The sequence below is a fragment of the Chiloscyllium plagiosum genome, unplaced genomic scaffold, assembly GCF_037043375.1.
Source record: "Chiloscyllium plagiosum isolate Xiang-an unplaced genomic scaffold, Cpla_swu_hap1 HiC_scaffold_32, whole genome shotgun sequence".
Taxonomy (NCBI): Eukaryota; Metazoa; Chordata; class Chondrichthyes; order Orectolobiformes; family Hemiscylliidae; genus Chiloscyllium; species Chiloscyllium plagiosum.
In genome coordinates, this window is record NW_028270170.1 from 26,850,197 (window position 1) to 26,875,407 (window position 25,211).

Here is a 25,211-nt window from a genome sequence, read left to right on the forward strand (position 1 = left end):
ACATTAGCAGATGACACAAAAGAGGGAGAGTGGGGCACTGTGTTGGGGCAGTGAGGAAGCTGCAAAAGGACATGGACAGACTAGGAGAGTGAATAAAAAAGTGGCAGATGGAACACAATGTGGAAAAGTGTGTGAGGTTATGCACTTTGGTGGGAAGAATAGAGATTAGGCTATTTTCTAAATGAGGAAAGGCTTTTGAAATTTAAAGCGTAAAGGGACTTGGGAGTTCAGGATCAGGATTCTCTTAAGGTTAGCATACAGGTTCAGTTGGCAGTTGGGAAGGCAAATACAATGTTAACATTCATTTCAAAAGGGCTAGAACACAAGAGCAAAAATGCACTGTTGAGGTTGTATAAAACTCCATTTTGACCGCATAAAAAATATTGAGAGCAGTTTTGGATGTGCTGGCATTGGAGGGGGTTTAGAAGAAGGTACAAGAAAGATCCCAGGGATGAAGAGCTTGTTAAATGAGGAGTGAAGGACTCTGGGTCTGTATTCAAAAGGATTGGGGGGGGGGGGGGGGGGGGGGGGGAGATCTGACTGAAACTTACAGCAGACTGAGAGACCTAGATAGAGTGGATGTGGAGAAGATGTTTCTGCTAATAGGAGAGACGAGGAGCCTCAGAGTAAAGGATGCCCCTTTTTAATGGAGACAAGGAGGGATTTCTTCAACTAGTGGGTGGTTAATCTGTGAAAGTGCAGAAGGCTATTGAAGATAGATAGGTTCTTGATTAATAAAGGGTTCAAGAGTTAGCGGGGAGAAGGCAAGAGAATGGGGTTAAGAAACTTGTCAGCCATGATCAAATGTCAGAGCAGACTCAATAGGCTGAATGGCCTAATTTTGCTCCTTCAACTTATGGTTATCCCCACTGCATTTTGTTTTGAGATTTGGCACTTTTGATGAATTACTTCGAGAAATCCCAGTACACCACATCTACATATTATCCTTTATTATGTTGTTTTCTACTTTAATAAATTCATCATGCACTATTTCCCCTTTGCAAACCCAGGTTTTTTCTTCCCAAACACATTAAGATTTTCCAAGTGCCCAGCTATAACCTATCTAATAACAGATTCCAGCAATTTTCTATGTCAGATGTGAGGTGGAGTTTCCTGCTGTCTGGCTCCCTCCTTATTTGAATGGATGAGTTACTTTTACTAAATTCCAATCAAAGGCTCCATTTCAGGATCTACATAATTTTGGAAAATTAAAACCAATGCACCTATTGCAGCAGACAGTTTTTTTTTAGTTTTCATTCTAGGATCTTTAAATTATCAAGACCTGTGGACTTATCAGCCTTTCGTTCTAATAATTATGACCAACATATTTTAAATAGCCCACAAGGGCAGCAAAAGTGTATCCTTATTACAGGCAACATGTCTACAAAAAAATGTGGATGAAGCCACATGTAGGAATTCTGCCAATCCAAAATATTGATGATTTTCTGACCACTGCCAGACAGAAAAAAAGACAGACGGCAATTTCTGTTTTTGAGAAATCTAACTGACCTCATCACTGCAAAAATCCTCGAAGTCACAAAAATAAATAGGGCCAGGCAGATTAGCCAGAAAACCAAATAAAACTAAATATCTTATAATCCTTGTGGGGAAGAGTAATCAAGTTCAAAACTCCTCCAATTTCCTCTTTCCAAAGGTGCGAATAACAATCCTCTGCAATATATTTGTCCATCAATTATAAAGCATTGACCATCTAACCAGCTGCCAAATGCTTTTATAAATAGAAATGTATGAAGTTTCACATTCGACCAATGCAAACTAACTTCATAATCAATAAGCATGTCTATACTTCTCTTATGCTAAATGAAATTTAAATTAGCATTTAGGAGCTCATCCTGGAAGGCATTATTATTACTTCAATTTACAATTAACAATTGTAAATTACTTCAATTAACAATCATTAAGAATTCTTAATTAATTAATTGTTTGGTTATATCAAAGTTGAACCGTGCTAAGGGGAATTAGAACGAACTAATTTAAAATTAGGTGTTTGTAACAGGGAATGGGAGTTTATTCCAGAGGATTTTACAATTTTGGAACTCCGTCTTTTAAGGGAGTGGAAGACGGGTCATTGAAAATATTTAAGGCAGAAGTGAATAGATTTTTATTCAGTAATGTAATCAATGGTCATCAAGTGTAGATTAGAATGTGGAATACAAACCACAAATAGATCAGCCACGGTCTTGTTGAATGCCAGAACAGGCTCAAGAGGCCAAATGGCCTACTTTTACTCCTAATTTGTCTGCGTGTATAGGAAGCTTTAAGTCCTGTACCCATCAGGACAAGGATGCAAGAAACAGACTTGGGGGGGAAAAAACATCAATTTAGTAGGTAATTTTTGATTACTATCCAAACATTTCAATTATGAGCTAAAACAGATTCTTTAGACAATTGTGGGAAACTGAAAAAAAATTATACAATAAATTTGAAGTTACAATATGACAGTCGGCACAACCTATCAAATGCATATTCAAAAGGAAAGAAGACACATTTCTAAGTCAATTCATTGGATTAGGATTATGGGATTAGGGTTTGGTATGCTCTTCAGAGGGTTGGTGCAGACTCGATGGACTGAATGGCTACTATCTGCACCGTAGGGATTCTGTGATCCTATGACCTCCTGACATGCAGTCACTGGACAGAAGAATTGAGTCCTATCAAAGATTTCTTTCATCCTCTTCCAGTTTCATACTGTTCATGAGGTTGCTCATTATTTTAATCACAAAGCTTAAAGCTTTGCACACAACTGCCATGACACTGCTACTTGTAAATTCTGCATATGTCCTCCTCTTATTCTTTGCCCACTTCCTTGAATTAAATTTCTTCTTCATTTCATAGCACCGAGACACATGACTGACTTCAAATACATTTTTAAATCTAAATTGTTATTCAAACATTAAAAGATAAGTATTGTGCTAAATCTGAAAATTAACATGTACTCCATTCTATAAAGAGGCACAATGATCCAACAGTAATAATTATGGAGTGATGAATAAGTTCTTCGGAATTGCAAACACCCTAAACATATTCAGAAATCAATTAACAGTTTGATATACTGGGATAAGGATATGTAAAGGAGGAATCATGCAGCAAAACTACATTTAGTCAGGTCAATGTCTAGCAGTAAAGCGCCAAACAGTCACTATCATTACCTTTCGATACTTACTAAAGTCAATTAGCATTTTCCCAAAGCCTTGCCTCATATACTGTGGCATTGTTAAAATGCATGACACGTTATAGTTGAGGAATGAATTCTTCTCCTGAAATAAAAAATCATTTGGTTATATTCAGGACCGTTGACTTATGTTCAAAACAGTATTTCAACATTTTTAACCCTCTAATAAACTACCATTATGAAAGCCTCGTCAGATTCAATGATGACTCTTCATATTGACATTTTTAGGTTGTATCAATCTCATTCGACTATGTTGTTATTGCAAGCCTTCCTTTTGACAGCCTAGCACAATGATTATGAACAGTGAACCAGATAATGGCATTCCTACATAGCTGAGTAACAGAGGAGAAACTGTGGAGGAGGATGATGTTATTCAGTGTTAAGAGTTGCAGAAAGGCTGATATGGATGAGGAGCAGTACTGTACCACTGTCACAAAAGATGTCATTGACAAATTTGATTAGTGCTGTGGTTTAGGTGGAAACCTTATCCAGAGTTTTAAAATGGACTTGTGGAAAAGATGTGCCTTGATCTGGGAGGTGTAAATACATACAAGGTCTCTGGGGTTTAGCTCTAAATTCTAGAATATTCCAGGAGTTAGCAATATCTGTTGGCAGGAAAACCTCGTGAGTACAATGAGCTGAGCAGGATGCATACATTTTGTTTTTTTTCTCTCTCTTGTATCAGGTGTTGGCAATACCGGTAAGGTTCTGTGTTGACCATCCCTCATTGCCCTGAGATGATGGTGCATTTCCTTTCAAACCTATGCAGTATATGATTCTGACCATTTTGAAGGAACAGCAATATTTGCTCAAGTTAGGATAATGTGTTTTATTTGGGAAGAGGAACTTGGAAGCTAATCATATTCCCGTGAACTGACCAATCTTGCTCTCAATGGTATGGATTGAGTTATTGAGGCTGGTTGCTAGATTGTACATAATGCAACCACAGTGCACCCCAGTGGTCGAAGATGATATTGACTCCAATGATAAGCATCAAGCAAGCGGACTGCTCCATCGTCTAAGAACCTGAGCATTGTGACAGTGGCTGACATCGTGGTGCATGATATGCATCTGTCACAATCTTGATATCAGCCCTGTAGGTGAAGATGAGCTGAAGTGGGCCAGTCAACACTAGGTGCTCAACTTCTGTTATGCTTTTCGGAGAGGACGTTAATGCCCAAAATGAGGGATTAAAATATCTTGGGGGGTCAAGCAGCACGTGAGAAGCAGGAGAACTAATGTTTCAGGCATGAGCCCTTATGCACGAAACGTCGATTTTCCTGCTCCTCGGATGCTGCCTGATCTGCTGTGCTTTTCCAGCACCCCACTCTCGACTCTGATCTCCAGCATCTGCAGTCCTCACTTTCTCATATACAAATATCTTGATTCCATTCAAGGTTGGGATAAGAGATTTTGCTTTCACCTTGTAGGAGTTGGTCATTACTTGGGTTGTCAGCCAGTTTTTAAGATAGGTCAAGACATCAAGGTACTTCTGATTCAATTCTCCACTGCATGACATACTATACCATGGCCATCATACATGGTGCAGCCAAACGTTCAGAATCATGGTTAATGTGGAAAAGAGAGCCTCTGAAACAGATGTCTCACCACACCCATCAGTAACTAGAGAAAGGCTTCTAAATTGGCAACCAGTGTAAATGTCTGGCAGGATTGTGGGAGTATCAAAGATTGTACAGGTCTGTTTAGCATGGCTTTAACAGAGGATAGTTGAGGCATATCCACATTAAATCCTTTGGTCAGAATAACCAGTAAAGACTGACAGATTGTCATTTTACCCAACTGCTTTGCCAAACTAAATGGTCTGCTAAGCAATTTCTTTGGATTTAAACTAAATGGCTGAATAAGAGATCTTACAGTCAGATGAAAATACCAATATCTATGAATTATTTATCTGAAATTATTTGAAGCTTTTAGACAAAAGAAGCAAAAGTGGCAAAGCACGGGAGGATGGCTTATAGTGCTCATAAAATTTTATTGAGCATGGAACTTAACGGTAAGCCTTAGGAACTGAAGGGTGATGCAGATATGGCACTTGCAAACTAACCTATAACAATACAAAAATAGACTCATATAATCAAAGATTAAAAGAGAGTGGAGTCAACTTATTACATTACACCTTGTTCAAAACCTAATTAGACAGCAGATACTAAAGTAATTAGGAATGTACACGCTCTTTAGAAGAATGTGTTTCGCAAAATCAACAAAATATGACAGAACTGAATTATATGATTAATTTCAGACCATTACAAAATTTCTATTGGACAGCTCAGTAGCAATGATGGGGCTGAATTCACAGAATTAGCTTGACTTGATTTCTATGAAGTGTAAAAGATGCAGAATGACAAAAAATTATTGCATCTTCACACTACCCATGTTCTACCTAAGAGAAAAACAGCCCCTCGTATGTTGCTACTTAAAATCGACTTGTCAGGGATTCACTCTGAACGCATAATCCAGTAGCTTGAGACATAATTGATAGCATTCGTGCAATTATTTCCCAGGTGATTTAAATAACTGTGTAGAGTTCATTCATTCATGTATCCTGCGCACTCAATTTACACAAGGTCCCCTGGGTCAGATATACTTTGAATGAATCTTGACTATGAATCTGATATACTGTGTATCGTATGCAATAGATTCTCTGGAGCTGATAAACACAAAAAATTCAACAGCACCTCATCTCAGAATGAGGTTTGGAAGGCTTGTATGTTACAAACTAATTAAATTTACTGAAAAAATCTCCAATTTAAACTTCCTGTGGAGGTTGAGCAGTTGCTTTAGGTTTTTATAAATTCTGTGTTAGGGTTACAAATATGAAAAAGTAATTCAATATTGTAAAGTATTTTCTCAGCCATTTGCCTGATAAATAAATCTACTGTATTTAGACATCTTACAAATTGCACAAACTATTTGTCATCATTTATTACAAGAACTGAACTAAATCACAACGGAGGAACAAAATTAGTTATTAAGCTGAACAATTCTAATCTTTTTTCACATAAATCACTACCTATCACGTATCTATGCACGTACATAAGGTGGATACATGCTGGCACCTCAATGACTGATATAAAATGAGCTCAGAATGTCCTCAAGTGAAACCTTTAACTTCAGAGTGGAACAAAAATATTAATATCTATGAGAAAGAAACTAAAAGGCTGGTAGTTATTATTAAAACCAATTGTGTAGCTCATCAAATGACTGTGCAAAGGCAGATCAAACAAATATATTGGGCCTGAATTTGAACCAGGTGTGTCATGATGTGCCCTGGGGGCTGGACATTTCTCACTACTGCAAATTGAAAATAAAATTGCACCACAAATTTCTGGAATTGTGAGCGTATAAAAAAGGATCTGACTCTATTATAAATGACAGAATCTACAGTCAATGTCTTTAAGTAACAAATTCTAAGGATTCAGAAAGAAAGGAAAAGCAATAAAAAATGCAAAATCTTAACTGCAATTTAAAAAAACTCCAAAAACAAATGCAGTAACAAAACACCATAGTTTCAACTGTTCCATTTTTGGGCCAAAAAGGATAAGTAGAATTTCAAGACCGTAATCCTCACTCCTTACTGCAAGCTGAGTTTATGCAACAGTACAAACGCTTCAATGTACTGACACTCTCAAGATTCATTCAGCTCTCATGATAGCTACTGCCAAATAACACAAATGATCCAAAAATTTGCAGCATGTATCTCTTCGTAACCACCAAATTTAACTTACCTATTTATGATTAACAGTACACATTAATTTTGCTGTTATTTTGCAACAAGCTGCTTTTGCAAGCCCATTATTTGTGTAATATTTGGTAAACAATAATTTGTAGCCAAGTTTTTCAAATACTCCATACACACTGTATTAAGGAAAACATTACACTTAAACTGAGATGAGGATAGACCATGAAAATAAAACTGTAACATCCTTTACCTTGGAGAAATATCCAACAAGGTGACACCCTGTGTTATCAGCTTCTGTCATCACATAAAACAAAAATGGTTCTACATCATAATATAACGTCTTGTGGTCCAAAAATAACTTAGCCAAAAGACACAAGTTCTGGCAGTAAATCTAGAACAAAATGAAAAGAAAACATTAAAGAGATGAGTTAAAAGATATTCTTGCCCGATAAGACATCGAATACTTCTTCAGTGAGAGAGGATTAAACATTGCTTGCTGCAATTTCTTCTCCATTCCCAGAAACCATACTGAGACAATAGGCCACTGTCACTAGCATGGTTTTAATATCACACCCAAGTGGCCTTTCTACACGTGAGCTAAATATGTTCAGCATATTCAATGGATAGGGGGCTCACATATACTTTTGAAATACAGATCATCAAAAATAAAACTGATTCTCATTTTCTTAGCAACAGGAACAAAGGCCAAGTACATCCTGTTGAGAATCATCAACACTAAAACCAATTAACTCAAAATAGACCAAAACTAGAATTCTCTACATTGGACATAGCCTTTGCCGACTTATTCAGAAAGAAATCTCTAGACATCTCACTACATGGAAGAAAACAGGTTGAAGGGTTTATCAATTATCCTTCTTTGCAAATTCACAACGACATCAAGGAAAACTTAACATTCTTTCTTGCAGGAGAAATGAATACCAATTCAACTTCACCAATATTGCAGGATTTGCAATTGTGCCTTTCTGAACCAGTTAAAAGTCAAAAGGAAACATGCCTGGCAAAATCTTGAATGAAGGAATTAATCGGCTAGAAACACACTGTCACAATTTTGAAGCTCAAGGGAACCCAGTTAACTACTTAGTTTCTGGTTTGGTACAATGAAGGACTAAGAGTAAAAAATCTGAAATACTCTAAACGCAGGGAAGGTAAATAAAGTAAGAGAGTGGAATTCTACTCCTGAGTATTAGACAAGGATGGAAACTGCAATTTCTACCTTTATTTCAATTGATTTTTGAAAGCATTCAGATGAAAGCCAAATTAAAAAAAACTGTACAGATTCGCTTCATTGGCCGCATTGAAAATTACCATCTGACTACTGGTGGAATCCCACAGATTTAGAGTGATGCATTATTTACATCCCACGGGAGTTGATGGTCAAGACAATAAATTGATTTTCTCTTTTAATGTATGTTGAGAAACAGTATAACTAGGAATGTGAGAGAGAAGATAAATATTAAAGAAATAAATTTCAGCTAAGAAAAATGTTTGTTATGGTTTGTTTTTGTTTGAAAAGTCTTCAGAAGACTTAATTTCCGATTAAAGAAATGACATCCCTATAATGTGGAGATTGACCATTATTTCTAGGTCTTTTGTCAGCTGCAGGAGGAAGGAAGCAAAGGACAGAATGGAAGACAGAGAAGGAAAAGTAATAAGGGGAAAAAATAAAATTGTTAGGTTCATCATCATTATTCTTTTAATACTTTGGAGACAATGAATTAGGTGGATACAATGTGTGATCAGAGAACTCAGCATGGTGACCTTTCTGAATACAGAACGTGATTAGTTAAATTATTTTGTGATGGCAATTGACAAAAAGCTAATGCAAAGGATAGCACTATGAAAATATACCAATATTTACTTTAGCCTCCAAAATAAGCAATGGAAGAGGGGAGGGCTTTGCTCAACATCTTTCATAACTCAGCATTTCCTTAACATTACGTTGCTCAAGTCTTGACACAGGACAAACACAACAATTGTCTGATCCAGAGGAGAAAATACCATCGTAGCCACTTAAACAGACTTTTATTTACATTTAAAACTGGAGAATTGTATGCACAGAATATATAGAATGTCTGTGATGTCTGGAATGTAAACCAATATTTCAATAGCAAAAAAAAAATTAGGAGTTTCACTCTCACTGCTTATGACACTTCAAAATCTTTCTTCAATCTCACATTACTCAATCAATCATTACTATCCAAAGTGACAATATACCCTGGAATCTGAGCAAAACGTGAACATAAAGTGGAATTGTGTTATTCCAAACATTGAAAAAAATCTACTTCAACTTTGAAGAAATGTTTAAAACCATGAGGCGGATGTAAAACAATTAAGCATTTAAAAAGCACGAGTGGTGAAATATTCGTTACAATGGAAAGAAAAACTATTTGGATCAAAAACATTTAGTGCCCGAGTAGTTTTATTTTAAAAATACCTTATTTTTCTTTCCATCCACCTCAAATACTGATATGTTTCCCTTTCTATAGATTTCATCGCCTGGGGGATGCTTCCATACACATTTTGCCTAGAAGAAAAAAAAAATTAAATAACAAAAGGTATAACATTTTTATTCTTTGTCTTGAAAATTGCATTAGTTTTTTCCTTTAGAAATACTTTCCAATATACAGTGTCTTTTATTTTTCTGTATTTTTAACTGCAGACTCAAAAGGAATGGAGAAAAAAACAGGGAAGTTTGTTGAAGCTAGATGGACTACAACTGGACTACTGTGAGGTTTTATGCCCCTTACCTAAAGGAAGATATTCTAGTGTTAGATGCAGTCCAGGAAAGGCTGATACTACTGAGGGAGTATTATGATGAGAAGATTGCATAAGTTGGGCCTATTAATCATTGGAATTTAGAAGAATGGGAGGTGACCTCATTGAAGCACAAAAGATTCTTGACAAAGTGGATGTGCAAAGGCTGTTTCTCCTTGGAGAGAGAGTCTAGTATCAGAGGGCATAAATCTCACAAAAGGTGTCACCAATTTGAGACAAATATGAGCAGGAATTTCCTCACTCAGAGGACAGTGTGTCTGTGGAATTCTTTATCACAGAGAGATGCCAAGGCTGGGTTGTTAAGTTTGAGACAAACAAAATTTTAATCAGTTAGGGAATCAAGGGTTATGGAGCAACGACTGGAAAGTGGAGTTCAGGATTATCAGATTGCACTGAATGGCAAAACAGACTTTCTGGGTGAATGGCCTACTTCTGCTCCTATACCTCATGGTATATTATAATTTGAAAAGAAAAGTTTTAAGTCAAGGATTGCTGGAGGGTTGCTGCACCTTTTGAAAGCAAATAACCATATAGTCACTGCAAGCACTGTTGGTACTAACAGTAATTGAAGTTCAGTTTGCAGGTGACTTGGATCCAAATGGCTATCTACAAAAGGAGCTATGTTGGCAGTAAGTAGATGAATGATAATTGATCACTAGTCAACAGACCAATGATAAATCCTTCTGCCTGCCAACCATGGGCTTGGTTCACAGGTAGCTAAACAGCTAAGGGCTGTGAACAGGATAGGGAGAAAGTTAAAAATCACAACACCCAGGTTACAGACCAGCAGGTTTATTTGGAAGTACAAGCTTTCAAAGCGCTGCTCCTTCGTCAGGTCGCTATTGGGCTACGATCATAGGAGACAGAATTTATAGTAAAAGATCAAAGTGTCATACAAATGATGTGATGCACTGAACAAACCTAGATTGCTGTTGACTTCAATCATGTAGAATGGGGTTTCAGGTTTCGATTAATTAATATGTAAATCCCAGAACCTCTTTCAAGTCACGTTCCCGAAATAACTGAAGGTTTTATATTAAAAAAACGATGCATCTCGGCTCAGACAATGCATTAAAGGTGTGAGGTAAGAGTCTGTCTGTATCTCAACCTCAAGTCAGACTGGTTCTATTTCCAAAGTAGGAATTGATAAAATGTCACATGGACTGACTGCCCACAGATTGTATGTTTTTTGAACAAAATAGAATGTATCTGCAAATGCAAATTCACCCCACAGTCTTATACATGAGAGTGCATGCATGTGAGGGAGGGACGGGGACGAGACAGAGTGTGAGAGCGCACAGACGTATGCACAGGTGTGACAGAGTATAGCCTGTGAGAGGGTATGAACGTTACTGTGGGGTGTTTGTGTGTCTGAGAGACAGCATGTGTGTATGAGAGAGGGTCTGTGTGATTGTGATCTTGTGTAAGAGTGTGTGTGTGTGTGTGTGAAGTGTATTGTGTAGTAGGGTCACCTGTAGTGCGACACAAATCCAAGAAACCCAGTTGAGACCATCCTCATGGGTACTGAACTTGGCTATCGACCTCTGCTCACCAACTTTGCGCTGTTGCGTATCCTAAAATCCGTCTTGGAGGAAGGTTACCCGAAGATCCGAGGTTGAATGTCTTTGATCGCTGAAGTGTTCTCCGACTGGGAGGGAACATCCCTGTCCGGCAATTGTTGTGCAGTGTCCATTCAGCCGTTGTAGCGTCTGCTTGGTCTCGTCAATGTACCATGCCTCGGGGCATCCTTGCCTGCAGCGTACGAGATAGACAACGTTGGCCGAGCCACATGAGTACCTGCTGCGTACATGGTGGGTGGTGTCCCCACGTGTAATGGTAGCATCCATGTTGACACACTTACACGTCTTGCAGTGGTTGCCATGAGAGGTTTATATGGTATTGTGGTCGATGTTGTCCTGAAGAATGGGCAGTTTGTTGCAAACATTGTTGTTTAAGGTTTGGCGGATGTTTAAAGGCGAGAAGTGGAGGCGTAGGAAAGATTTTGGCGAGGTGATCATTGTTCAAAAAGCATACATACAATCTGTACGCAGTCAGTCCATGCAGTATTTTATCAATTCCTACTTTGGAAATAGAATGAGTCTGACTCAAAGTTGGGATAGAGACAGACTCTGGGTGTGGAGGGGGGTAGAAAATAGTATAGGCTCGGCAGCAGCAAACATCAGAGTCCAGTAACCCAAAGCAGCTACTGTGACTCTGGATGTATGGTGAACTGGACCGTTGCCATATCTAGAGATCTTTCTCCTCAATGAGGCAAATGTAGACAACAAAACCTATCATCTGCAAAGTGCCAGCTCAGACTCTAGCTGACACAGCAAACGAAAATGAGAGGACCTGGATCACAAACCTGAGTTTAAAGTCACGATTTACCAGACAACAATAATCTCCACTTTTTGATATGCCTGTCCAACATTAGAATCACATTTAATGTCAAACATCGTGTTGCAAGTTTTACAAGTGCAGGCTGGTTGAACACAACCTTGCTTGCTGCAAACAGCTGAAGGCTTATCTTGTTTGATCAATCTGCTAAGTCTTTGGCATTAGATGTGATTTTGCAATTGGGCAATGTTTGATGAGAAAGTGAGGTCTGCAGACAATCTTGAATAAGAGAGTAAATAATGTTGACAATTGATTTAGGATTGTCAGCTGGACTCTCAGTGTGGTGCACTTGCATGTACTAGAGGGTATAGATTTAACAAAGAGGGCTATGTTCTTTGCAGGTAGAAACAAGTGTTCTCCACTGCACCTGTTAGAACTCAACAAAATGGATGACAGCCATTCCCTGGCTCATGTTTCAGTGTAATACCCCGACTAATTAGGCCTGGTTTAAAATTTCGTAAAGCTTGTCTGTTAACAGTCATTCAGCAGAATGGCAAATTTGCCATGGCAATACCTCTACTAATGAGAATCCACTTGCCAACCAATCAGAATTCTTTTCTCATGCATTACAACGTTTTTTTCCTTAAATTTGTAATTTGGCAAAATGTCTCGAGTACAAGACAAAAAGTTTAACAAAATGATTTTTTTTCAGTGAAACTCTAACTCTGCAGTTCCAAATGAATTTTTGTTATATATATTAAAAATCTACATTGTGCTGATTATTTTAAAGTCAGTTAATCTTAAACCAAGCCAGAAATTGACAATTAACTCATTTCTGTGCTGAAGCAGTTCTAAGCATTCATGATTACTTATGTAGGTAGCAAAAACCTTATACAACACAACATTATACTTTTGTTCTGATATATTTATAATATAGAGTTTGAGCCAACATGATTAAATAAGGAACAAAATCACAAGTTACTGGAAAAACTCAGGAAGTCAGGCAGCATCTATGGAGAGTAAACATGAACAGCATGCAGATTCCAAACGGCTTTAAAGTGCAGGGGTCAGTCTGTCTGTTGGATAGATGACAAGTAATTAGCAATTGAGGAATTAGAAAAATAAACGGATTTCCAGACAGAAAGACAGATTGACACTTGTAGCTTTTAGCAAGACTGATGCCTTCAGCCCGAAGAAAAAGACCCAATCTATGTTTCAGGCCAGTAATTTCCAACTATTTGGCTCAATACCTCAAACTGAACAGCTGCCACTATATTCCTTAGGAGATTCTGTTCAGTTTGATTCAGAAGCTAACCAGCACACACAGGGGATGTCAGAAGAAGCACTTAACTGCTAAACCATAAGTCAACCATCATCTTTACTTGCTTAGGAAATTTGATTTATACTGAAACTATGAAAACAAGAAGCTGATTATTTTATTAGAGGGCAAGTAATGGATTCTTCATTCTACTCTATTTAGATTTAATTCCTGTGCATGCTGCTACATTTCAGTCACCACCTAATCTGCCACAAAGCAGACTGCAGTTTAATTATCACAAAATTAAATCTGAACCAATTCAATTATTTTATTTGCTTCTGCAGGCAAACAACTTACCATATGCCTGCGAAGGATGGTCTGACTTTTCATGTATTTGAGACAGAACTCGCACATATATAGCCTCCCGAGACGAGCATATTCTTCAGGGTATGGAGAATGGTACCAGGTATCCAACTCGTACCGACCAAACACGATGGTCTTAATCATGTTGCTGCCTTCTGTAATTTGGCCCTGCAACCTTAACTTCTCCTAAAGTAAAGAAAGAAAATTGAAGCTGTGCATCATTGTCAAGTGCTGTCCAAGCAGTAGTCACAGTTCCCTGACAGATTAGTTACACTTTTTAATCTGGATTCAATAAAAAGTGAATTACATTTACAAATTCCACAAAATATGTTACAAGCATGCCACATCAGAGATTAGAACTAAGTGTGTCTGCATTCAGAATTTTGATTCCTTGCCTGAAGGCAGAGAAAAACAGATATTCAGCCAATTAAAGTAAAAGAAAACTGAAACAAATTCTATTATTCATTTCTAGAAACAAAGAAAATTACAACGTAAGGTTGCACTTTGTTCATTAATATTTCACCATTGCTGCCACCTAGTGTCAGTATCAAGCATTAAAGAGTTACAGGGTAAAAGTTTTTATACGTTGTCTGTCCTAAACCTCATACTATGGGAAGGCAGTTGGTAATATTGTGGGACATGAAAACAAATGCTACTTGTTCTCAAGATATAGTTTCAAATTCCACAGTAGATGGTGAAGTTTCCAATCATCTGGAATTAAAAAAGCTGGTCTAAAAATGATGTGTGATTATATCTGCCATCCTTATCTGATCTGGCTGACACAACTCGAGATCTGGGCAAAGTGAGAGTCATAGAGTCATGGAGATGTACAGCATGGAAACAGATCCTTCGGTCCAACCCGTCCATGCCGACCAAGTATCCCAACCCAATCTAATCCCACCTGCCAGCAGCCGGCCCATATCCCTCCAAACCCTTCCTATTCATATACCCATCCAAATGCCTTTTAAATGTTGCAATTGTACCAGCCTCCACCACTTCCTCTGGCAGCTCATTCCATATACGTACCACCCTCTGCGTGAAAAAGTTACCCCTTAAGTCTCTTCTTTATCTTTCCCCTCTCACCCTAAACCTATGCCCTCTTGTTCTGGACTCCCCCACCCCAGGGAAAAGACCTATCCATGCCACTCATAATTTTGTAAATCTCTAAGGTCACCCCTCAGCCTCCGACGTTCCAGGGAAAACAGCCTCATCCTTTTCAGCCTCTCCCTATAGCTCAAATTCTCCAACCCTGGCAACTTCCTTGTAAATCTTTTCTGAACCCTTTCAAGTTTCACAACATCTTTCCGATAGGAAGGAGACCAGAATTGCATTCAATATTCCAACAATGGCCTAACCAATGTCCTGTACAGCCGCAACATGACCTCCCAACTCCTGTACTCAATACTCTGACCAATAAAGGAAAGCATACCAAACGCCTTCTTCACTATCCTATCTACCTGCGACTCCACTTTCAAGGAGCTATGAACTGCACTCCAAGGTCTCTTTTTTTTCAGCAACACTCCTTAGGGCCTTACCATTAAGTGTATAAGTCCTGCTAAGATTTGCTTTCCCAAAATGCAGCACCTCGCATTTATCTGAATTAAACTCCATCTGCCACTTCTCTGCCCATTAGCCCATCTGATCAAGATCCTGTTGTAATCTGAGGTATCTTCTTTCGCTGTCCACTACACCTCTAATTCTCGTGTCATCTGCAAACTTACTAACTATACCTCTTGTGCTCACATCCAAATCATTTATATAAATGACAAAAAGTAGAGGACCCAGCACCGATCCTTGTGGCACTCCACTGGTCACAGGCCTCCAGTCTGAAGAACAACCCTCCACCAACTGTCCTCTAGGCAGTTAGGGATGGGTAATAACTGCTTACCTAGCCAGCAATGCCCATGTCACAAGAATGAATGAAAAGCATTACTTATCCTTTGGTTTTGCCATCATGCTTCCTTTTGGATTATAAACAATATTAATGTAATGTCAAATTACTGTCATCTATAGTTACAAGAACTGGGTTAACTCTGGCTAAACCCATTTTACGGAACACTTTTGGCAAGAGGATATGTCAATCACTCCTGGCTGATTTACAAGATGACCTCAAGGTGAAAGGATTACAAAACTCACGATTAAAAACTTAAAGAATTAAAATGAACGAAACATCTGTTTTTTATATGTTGCTGCTGCTTATAGAAAGTGCTGATAAAATCACGAGAGGTGCAAGTTTATTTCCAAGCTCAACTGCATCAGGAAACGGTACACTAAATCATATTGTGTTTGGGCTGTCTGAATTGACAGCAGACTTTTGGAGAGATGTCTGCTGCGATGCCTAGTGGATTTTCTCACTGTTTCTTAATAAAATTCCCACATTAACCACTGACCCCACCCCCTGCATCAACTGGCCCCATTTAACCACACACCATTTCCAGAACAACCTGCCACTCGATGGATATATGCAGAATTCACCAGTATCCCTCGTGGGTCTGCTATCTGTTTCAACTGTTGTGCATCCAGACAAGCACCGTCAGTCCAAAGCAGCCCTGCATGGCTCCTAACATTTGCCCCAGAAATCAGCATCTGGCTGTATGGGCAGGGACCTCAAGGTCCAGCTGGACAAGTTAGCGCAAAAGCAGAACTTACTCTTTCTCCAACATCAGCAGTGGTACCACACCACGACCTTAGTCCAAGGTTGGCACCCATGTTCAAACAGTCTTAGTCGTTTGGGGAAATCCACACTACTATACAAAGATGGTCAACTGCCTCCTTCACTCTGTCCTTAAGTACCACTATTTTCTGTCTGATACCTCTCACTCTGTTTTTGAGGCTGTAGCCATGTCCCACCAAGGGTCATGCTCCAGCACTTTCATTATGATGTGCAATATCTTTCCCATTTACTCTCATTCATCCCAACCTCCAACATCACTAACCTGTTTATCCTTTGGACTCTTGCACACCTGGACCAAAAGTAGTAGCAGTGTCACCCACTCTCACCTGCTTTAAACTGGTCTCTGTCTCATTCCAGGAGGAATATATTCTCCATCAAGCAGAAAGACCCAAGGCAGGTGGTGGGCAGCCCTACGTTCAGCTCCTCAAACCACTGTCCTGACTGTGACTGCCTTGAGTGGATGACTGACTGTTTCCAAGCTCATGGACTAGTAATGGAGGCTTCCTGTGGCTTACTGTGCCAGGACTCTAAGGAACGGCTATACCCCTTTACTTAATGGAGGCATGCTATCAATCATGACAAGCTTCCAACCTCCATGTCTGCATTAAAGTGTAAAGCAAGGCAGATCTAACATGAGCCTAGTATCTCTGGCTGAAGGAAGTGCAAAAAGGCAAGGCAAGGCAAGTATGCTGTAAGCATTCAGCTATTCAGTGAGTGACCACTGTGAAAGAAAGTGAAGACAACGGTGGTTACTGGGACAACCTTGATGCATAGGAAGTGCACTCTAATTGGATCAGAAGTCTGTCTGGGGAACTCGCAAAAGCTGGCACATATCAGCTGCCAGAATCAGATTGGACAGCATGTGGCTGCTGCCTAGGCCTTTACAGAATGCCCTAAATATCCAATATGGAGTCATTTGGACCTGAAATTGGCAGGTTTCCATGTCAGGTTTTCTTGATGTCGACTTGCTTGGCAACTTTAGTAAGATAGATAACCGAATATTAATGAAGCACATTGGTCTATCAACAAGGCCTCAAACTCCCTTAAATTGGCAATTTTCAACTGTCCAGCATCCTGTCACACCACTTGTGAAAAGTGCAAAAGATGGCATGAGATTATAACATTTAAAAGGCATCTGGATGGGTATATTAAAAGGAAGGGTTTAGAGGATATGGGCCAAGTGCTGGCAAATGGGACTAGAATAATTTAGGATATCTCGTCGGCATGGACAAGTTGGACCAAAGGTACAACTATTTCTGTGCTGTACATCTCTATGACTCTACGATCCCAACTTAGGCTCTGACAGACCTCTCACCTACGTCTGCCTCAAATCTCATGAGAGCTCGTGACAATCACACTCTTATAAGATTCCAATCTATTTCGACATGATGAGACATTGGATTGTCAAGCAAGATCATTTTAGTAATGTAATGTTGTCAATAAAATAAATCCCGTTCTCAATTTAGATCAGCCACTCTTGCAAATCATTTCCCTTAGGAAACGCTATGTTTATCAATTCAAAATGTCTCGTCAAACCAACAGAAAAGATTTAAAAAGCTTAAAGAATATTGACACTGCCAGCGGTTTTGCTATTTATTTTCCCCCTTTGACTTACAGGCAACAATTCTATTTGTGTCAGTGATTTTGCTCTCTAATCTTCAAAAAGCTATCAAAATGTAGATTCAAAGAATCTGAAATCGTTTAAGTCATTGATTATAATTTAAAATTGATAACTAATTTTTAGTTCAAATAGGCAACAAAATTCAAACAACTGAAAAACTACTCTATAAAGACACAACCTCTACCACAAAATTCTTTCAATCTGAATATACATTATGGAATAGCATTTTCACATCGAACAACAGTTTTTCTCCTTCAACTGCCATGTATAAAGTATACTTTAGCAAGTATTGTATCATACCAGATCCTCAGAGGCTCGCGCTTGAGCTTTGCGGAATAATTCCAGGTCAAAATCAGATGTAAGATTGTCTAAGAGTGGTTCTCTCGTATTTCCATGTATCTGTCTGTGCTCCTGAGAGTTTGTAACCACACAAATATTACACAGGCATAAATAAGTCATTAATATTAAACAAACACAATTATTAAACAAAGCAAACAGGTTAATCCTGAAACTCTACAAAGTTTCAACAGAGCACCTTTGCCACATAAAATACATCTAGAAAATATGCTCCATCATTAAGGTTGCTAAGTTAATAGCCTAATCAACAAATGATCTAACTGAATGGCAGAACACGCTTAAAGGGTTAAATAGTTAAATTGCATAGGTTTCTCCTCAAAAATGATTTCTTTACTCTTTCCTGGAATATAGGGTTCACCTGCAAGACCAGTACTTGATGCCCAGGTTTAACTGCATCTGAACTGAGAGCAGTTAAGCATCAACTACATTATTGTTGGTGATGTTACGTTTGAGTCAAATTGGGTAAGGACATTAGATTTCCTTCCCTAAAGGACATTGGTTAACCAGTTTTTTTTTATATAACAATTAATGATAGTTAATAATCATCACCATTACTGAAATTAGCTTTACATTCCAGATTTTTTAACTGAGCTTTAATTCCCAGGTCGTCCAGAGCATTCGAATGGGGTTTCGGACGACTCGTCCAATGACATTGCCACTCCTATCATCTCCTCCTAAAATGGTCTCTTAAGTTTCAGGAGACATATTCCTTCAAAAGAAAATTAGGAGACTGGCCATCCCACAAATATCAATGCTATGAAAAGTTGCAGTAACAAATTTATCAACCTATTAATGACTGCTCTTACACAAACAGAACAAATGCAGCCTATTCAACATTATTATGTCTTTCAGTTCTTTTGCTTGTGTTCAATTTCCAGTTCACTAGTTTCCAATTTTATTATGGACCTATGAATGCGAATAAATCCATTTTTATGTCAGGGCTATTCGGCTCTTGACTTCATTACAACCTTGGCGCAAACATGGACAAAAGAGCTGAACTCCAGAGGTGAGGAGAGTGTGACTGCCCTTGAAGTCAAGGCAGCATTTGACCAAAAGTCAAGGAAGCCGAGTGGAAGTGAAGTCACTGGGAAATAGTTTGGGGGGAAATGGGGGGGGATGTTAAATTTTAGTATGCTCCTACAGGTAATGCTAGAGGTTGCAAAATTGTAAAAAGATAGAACTAAAGGCTCTGCAAGATTAATAACTCGAAACAGCAATTACAGCAAATGAAGAAAGTGTGCGCCAATTAAAATAGATTCTGAGAAAGATAAACTGCTTGTAGTTTAACAAAGGCAGTCAAAGAAAATATTGAATCAAAAACTAACATTTACGAGGTGGCAAAACTAATGGGTTTTTTTTAAATAACTAACAGTGGATCACTGATAAAAAGGAAGGAAATTAATCATGAAAGTAAACTGGCAAGAAATATAAAAACAAAAGTGGTCTCAGCTCTTAGAGGTATACATACACCATGGTGGCTCAGTGGTTAGCACTGCTGCCTCACAGTGCTAAGAACCTGGGTTCGATTCCAGCCCAGGCAACTGTCTGTGGAGTTGCACATTCTCCCTGCGTCTGTGTGGGTTTCCTCCCACAATCCAAAGATGTGCAGGTTAGGTAAATTAGCCATGATAAATTGCCCATAGTGTATGGGATATGTAGGTTATGTGCCTTATCAGGGGTAAAAATGTAGGGTGTGGGAATGGGCCTGGGTGGGTTACTCTTCAGAGGTCAGTGTGGACTTGCTGGGTCAAAGGGCCTGTTCCCATACTGCAGGGATTCGGAGCTGAAGTCTGTGCTAGGATCAACCACTTAAGAATTATAGGGCAGCACGGTGGCTTAGTGGTTAGCACTACAACCTCACAGTGCCAAGGACCAGAGTTTGATTCCCACCTCAGTCCACTGTCTGTGTTGAGTTCGCACATTGTCTGCGTGGGATTCCTATGGGTGCTCTCAAAGATGGTCAAATCAGTTGAACTGGCCATGCTAAATTGCCCCTAGTGTTAGGCCCATTAGTCTGGGGTAAATGTAGGGGAATGGTTCAAGGTGGGTTACTCTTCAGAGGGTTGGTGTGGACTTGTTGGGTCAAATGGCCCATTTCCACACTGTAGGGAACCTAATAAATAGAGTAGCTCAATACATGTGGGACCTTGGAGGATGCTACTGGGGAATTATTAATAGGAATTCAAAGAATGGCAGATAACTTTAACCAATATTTTGCATTGGTCTTCATGGCAGAGGACACTATAAATATCCCAAAGATACTAGTTATGCCCAGTGCTATTGGGAGAAAAGGTCTTGCAACAGTCTCTACCATGAGACCCCAAGTATTTGAGAAACCAATGGGATTAAAGGCAGTCTAGTTGTCAGGACCTCGTGGACTGCTTCCAAAGGTTTTAAGGGAAATAGCTGCAAAGATAATGGAGGTGTTGCTCGAAATAGTCCAGAACCCTCTGGATTCCAAGACAGTTTCAGCAGACTGGAAAACTGCAAAAGTGTTCCTCTGTCAAGAAGGGAAGGAGATCGAATTATAGGCCAGTTATCCTAACATCTGCCATCATTAAAGGAGACAATAACAGGAGAAGTTAGAAAAGCTGAACGTAATCAAACAGAGTCAACATGGTTTTGTGAAAAGAGATAAAACAAATGAAGTTCACAAAGGCAAATCAGTATATGCATTGTATTTGGATTTCCAGAAGGCAATCAATAAGGTGCCACATACAAAGGCTATTGCACAAAATAGGAGCTCACCGCATTGGGAATAATGTATTTACATGATTTAAGGATTGGTTAGCATACAGAAGACAGAATTTCAGGTTTAATGGGTCTTTTTTCAGGTTGCAAAGATAGAGCAAGTGGAGTGCCACAGGATGAGGTTGATTCTCTTAATTATTTAATATCTAAATTAATAATTTGAAGAGAAATGGGGGTAAGGTGTGCGATATATCCAAAATTCCTGGGAGGCCACATTGTCATAACAGCATAAGAAATCTACAAGGGGTTATTGATAAACTCAGTAAATAGGCAAAGAGATGGCACATGCAGTTTAAAGTGCAGAAGAATGAGGTCATGCGTTTTGGAACGAAGAATCAAAAGGCAGATTATTTACTGAAATGAATAGAGACATCACAAAAAAGTAGAGCCCAGAAAGATCTGTATGGTCTTGTGCATGAAACACAAACAAGTGCAGCAAGTAAATAAGGTGGCAAATAGAATTTTGTCCTTTTTTGCTTCGGGATTGGAGTTTAAGAATAGCAATGTCTTGTTACAACTGTACAAGTTGTTGCTGAGTCTGCACTTGGAGTTTTGGTCCCCATATTTAAGGAAGAGCACACTGGCACTGGTAATCGATACAGCCTGATTTTTGGGATGAAAGGTTTAACTTATCAAGAATAACTAAGCAGGTTAGGCCTTTATTCCAGTTAAGAAGAATTTTCTTGAAACATAACATATTCTGAGGGTCTTGACAGGGTAAATATTGAGAAGATGCTTCCACGTGTCTCTTTTTGGAAATGGTCACTGCCAAGCATCCAATCCAAGTAGTCAGTGTCATTATTTACTGAAATGAATAGAGACATCACAAAAAAGTAGAGCCCAGAAAGATCTGTATGGTCTTGTGCATGAAACACAAACAAGTGCAGCAAGTAAATAAGGTGGCAACATTACTTTTTGGTTCCTCAAAGTACTCCAATAACTTAGTCAAACCTGATCTCCCCTTCACAAAATCATGTTGACTCTGCCTTGATTGAATTGTGATTTTCCAGTATCTAGCTATAACCTCACTGATAGATTCCAGCATTTTCTGAAACCAGATTTTTTAAAAAATGACCAGTTAGTCATGTGGGCAGGAAATAGAAAATTCCTTTTTGACTTAGGGTCATTAAAACTATGCCAGATCTTTATTTGGTCATGTGACTAATTTTACATAATACTACATTTTTGAAAAAGATGAACTTTACAACAGCTGGAAACACAGGTCTGAAGGAATAAAATTTGCCAAAAAGTTTTCACAGAAATCTCACCATATATTTTTCTTTTTGTTCTTTGGTCAGCCCTGAATTCCTTTTCTTCCGAAGTTCTGTCACCTTTTCTTTGTATCTTAACTGTTTCTCTGTTGGAGCCTAAAGATGAGATGGGTTTAAGTGCAATACTTATACAGCCTAGTCTAAAAATACAGAAAACTCGAGTAAAAATCTATGTTGCCAATTTTTTTTTTGTTCTATGATTTTTTTTTGATCAATGCAAAAAGCATATTTCTAAGTTAGAGGTCATTAGACTTGAATATGTTAAGATAATATTGCCCTTAACTCACCTTTATACTGTAACAATGTTAGCTAGCTTATTAAATTTGGAAGAATGCCTTGCACATTATCTTTTAGAGAGATTTTGGCATCTGACCAGTGCTGAATATTTTATAATATACAGCAAAATTTTGGACCAGTTTTCCATTTACTATATTAACTTCAGTTTGTCTCCAATTAGCAGCATGTGTAACTTGCTCATTCATTTAAGCATGTTTGCAGGGTTTGTAGGCAGATCTATGTCAAACAATGACTTTCCTGTAGTGGTCACAGGGTTACTCAGCAAGCCTAAACAAGTTCGGCTGATCTGGCAGTCTGGAACTTGTCTTGGCACAGTCAACCTTCTATCAGATTTCCTATACTGTCAGTGGGAGCAACTAACGATTCTAACACAAGTGAAGCAAACATGCACTGTTGGACAGTTTGTACCACACTTCATTCTTTGATTTAAGAAAAGTGATGATTTCAGGTATTAGGTCAAAATATCTTTGCATGACCTTCCCTCGACCTTACCACCTCACAACAGCATTGAGGATTAGTTCACTATAGGCAACACAGTTTGTTGAGTAAGGATTTAAACAACTTGCGCTGCAGGGCTCTTGTTCAAATCAAGTTTATAATCTTAACAACTTCCACTGCTTGGAAAAGGCTGATAACTTGCTATTGTTTCTTGGTGGATTAAATCATCATGACTGACAGAAGAGAGAATTCAGGCTCATTTCTGGTGCACCATCAATTGTGATGAAAACCTAACTGGAATGTTTTTCTTAAGCATGTAACTCGAATTCTCTTTAAAGGTCAAAAGGTTGGGAGACCTACTTTAGTTCTTATATCCTTACAGAGCACGCGCACAGAAAGTACCAAGTGGACTGTGTCAGTCACAATGTATTAATTGAACTGCAAACAGAAACATTCACAGATTCGTTCAGATGCTGTGTCGTTGCTCAAAGATGTCTTTGGACAAAGATTTGATGAATCTCGCTACTGTGGAAGCATCAAGTGACATGCTCTGGATTGCCATTGTAATTTCTTCTTCGCTCTTAAAGCTTACGAAAAACGCGTTAAGAACACAGTCACTGCTTATTTAATTACTTCGCTATCTGTGAATGATGCCTTATGATTTGCCAGAAAATAATGCATGAAGCTTCAATACTGGCCTTACCATTTACTGCTTCTTTGGAGAAAAAAAATTACTGTTAAGCTTTCAAACGGCTTTTAGATCATCAACTTTCTTTGCCCAAAGCATGCTGCTCAACAGAAGATTATTCTTGGATCTACCGTGTATCATTGTGTGGCATCATTACACACTGTCCCTTTCACTTATTGGTAAATTTTAATTACATGCAATGCAAACACATCTTTTACACTTGTGAACAGAAATTCATTTTCTCATTTTGCATCAAAGTTGTGCATTTTTAGTTCCTTTTCACATAGTTCAGGTTCACAACTCATCATTACTGCTTCACATTGTAGTTCATGACATCATTCTGTTGTTGGTCATGCTACTGGATTCACACCTCAAGTGATTCAAAAATGGTGGCTGTATTCAAGTGTGGAGACACAGGAGATCACTTCTGTGGTCACAATTTGTTTCTAAGGACCCAAATTGGCTTGCATTGCTTGGATATCGGATATGGGTTGCAACAGTTTCCCTGTCATTTTTCTTCATCCTGCTCGGAAGTACAAAATAAGTAGCTGAAGGAAATAAAAACTGCAAGTACACAAAGAATATCCAGGGAACAGGATCAGCTGAGCTGCTCTTGCAGGGAGTCCACATGGTCATAAATGAGGTGGCACAGTGGCTCAGTGATAAGCACTGCTGCCTCACAGCACCAGATAACCTAGTTCAATTCCACCCTTGGGCAACTGTCTGTGCAGAGTTTGCACATTCTCCTTGTGTCTGCGTGGGTTTCCTCCAGGTGCTCCAGTTTCCTCCCACAAGGTATGCAGGTTATGTGGTTTGGACATGCTAAATTGCCCAGAGTGTCCTGGAATGTACAGGTTAGATGGATTAAGCATGGTAAATGTTGGTTACAGGGATAGGGTTGGGTGTGTGTTTGGATGGGATAGTCTTCAGAGGGTCAGTGAGGACTTGATGAGCTGAATGGCCTACTTCAACACTTAGGGATTCTTATAATGAGCTGAACAGCCTCCCATGTCTCTAGTATTGAAATATACTAGTTCACACATCAGTTTCGTGTCTATTTATTTGCACTGCCACCACAAATCTTTGTTTACTCTGCAGCAATAGTGCATCTAGACCAAACTAAAATACGATTCAATAAGCTGGCAAAAGCTTTTAAGAGCGTGCACTTTTCTCCAGCCAGGCACCTTCCATATACAAAAATCATGCAAAAGCATGATGTTTGATGTGAGCACTGCAAGAGAACGTGGTTGAAATTAGACCGTCAGAGACCTCTGCTATTGACCAATCTATTGCTATCCATGTGCTGAGGATCACATCCCGAACACGCCAATGGTTCAAAATTTCATTTTATTGTTGCACCCCGTACTGACTTGCATTATCTCTAGTATAAGTGCAAGGACATAGTTTGATGACCCCAAAGATATATTTTCTTCCAACCAGATTCAAACCACTGGTATTTGAACTTAA

The 25,211-nt window shown here is 38.8% G+C and overlaps 1 protein-coding gene across 4 annotated transcripts in view; it reads right to left on the reverse strand.

Moving 5' to 3' along the window:
• kat7b (K(lysine) acetyltransferase 7b) overlaps window positions 1-25,211 on the reverse strand; it is an 83,433-nt gene that overhangs the window by 7,346 nt on the left and 50,876 nt on the right. For all 4 annotated transcript variants that reach the window (XM_043675148.2, XM_043675147.2, XM_043675149.2 and 1 more), the window contains 6 exons: window positions 22,319-22,417; window positions 18,243-18,353; window positions 13,642-13,833; window positions 9,349-9,438; window positions 7,144-7,284; window positions 3,185-3,278 (listed from right to left, as the gene is read on the reverse strand). In XM_043675148.2, the coding sequence (XP_043531083.2) occupies window positions 3,185-3,278; window positions 7,144-7,284; window positions 9,349-9,438; window positions 13,642-13,833; window positions 18,243-18,353; window positions 22,319-22,417 (727 nt within the window). The remainder of the gene's footprint in view (window positions 1-3,184; window positions 3,279-7,143; window positions 7,285-9,348; window positions 9,439-13,641; window positions 13,834-18,242; window positions 18,354-22,318; window positions 22,418-25,211) is intronic.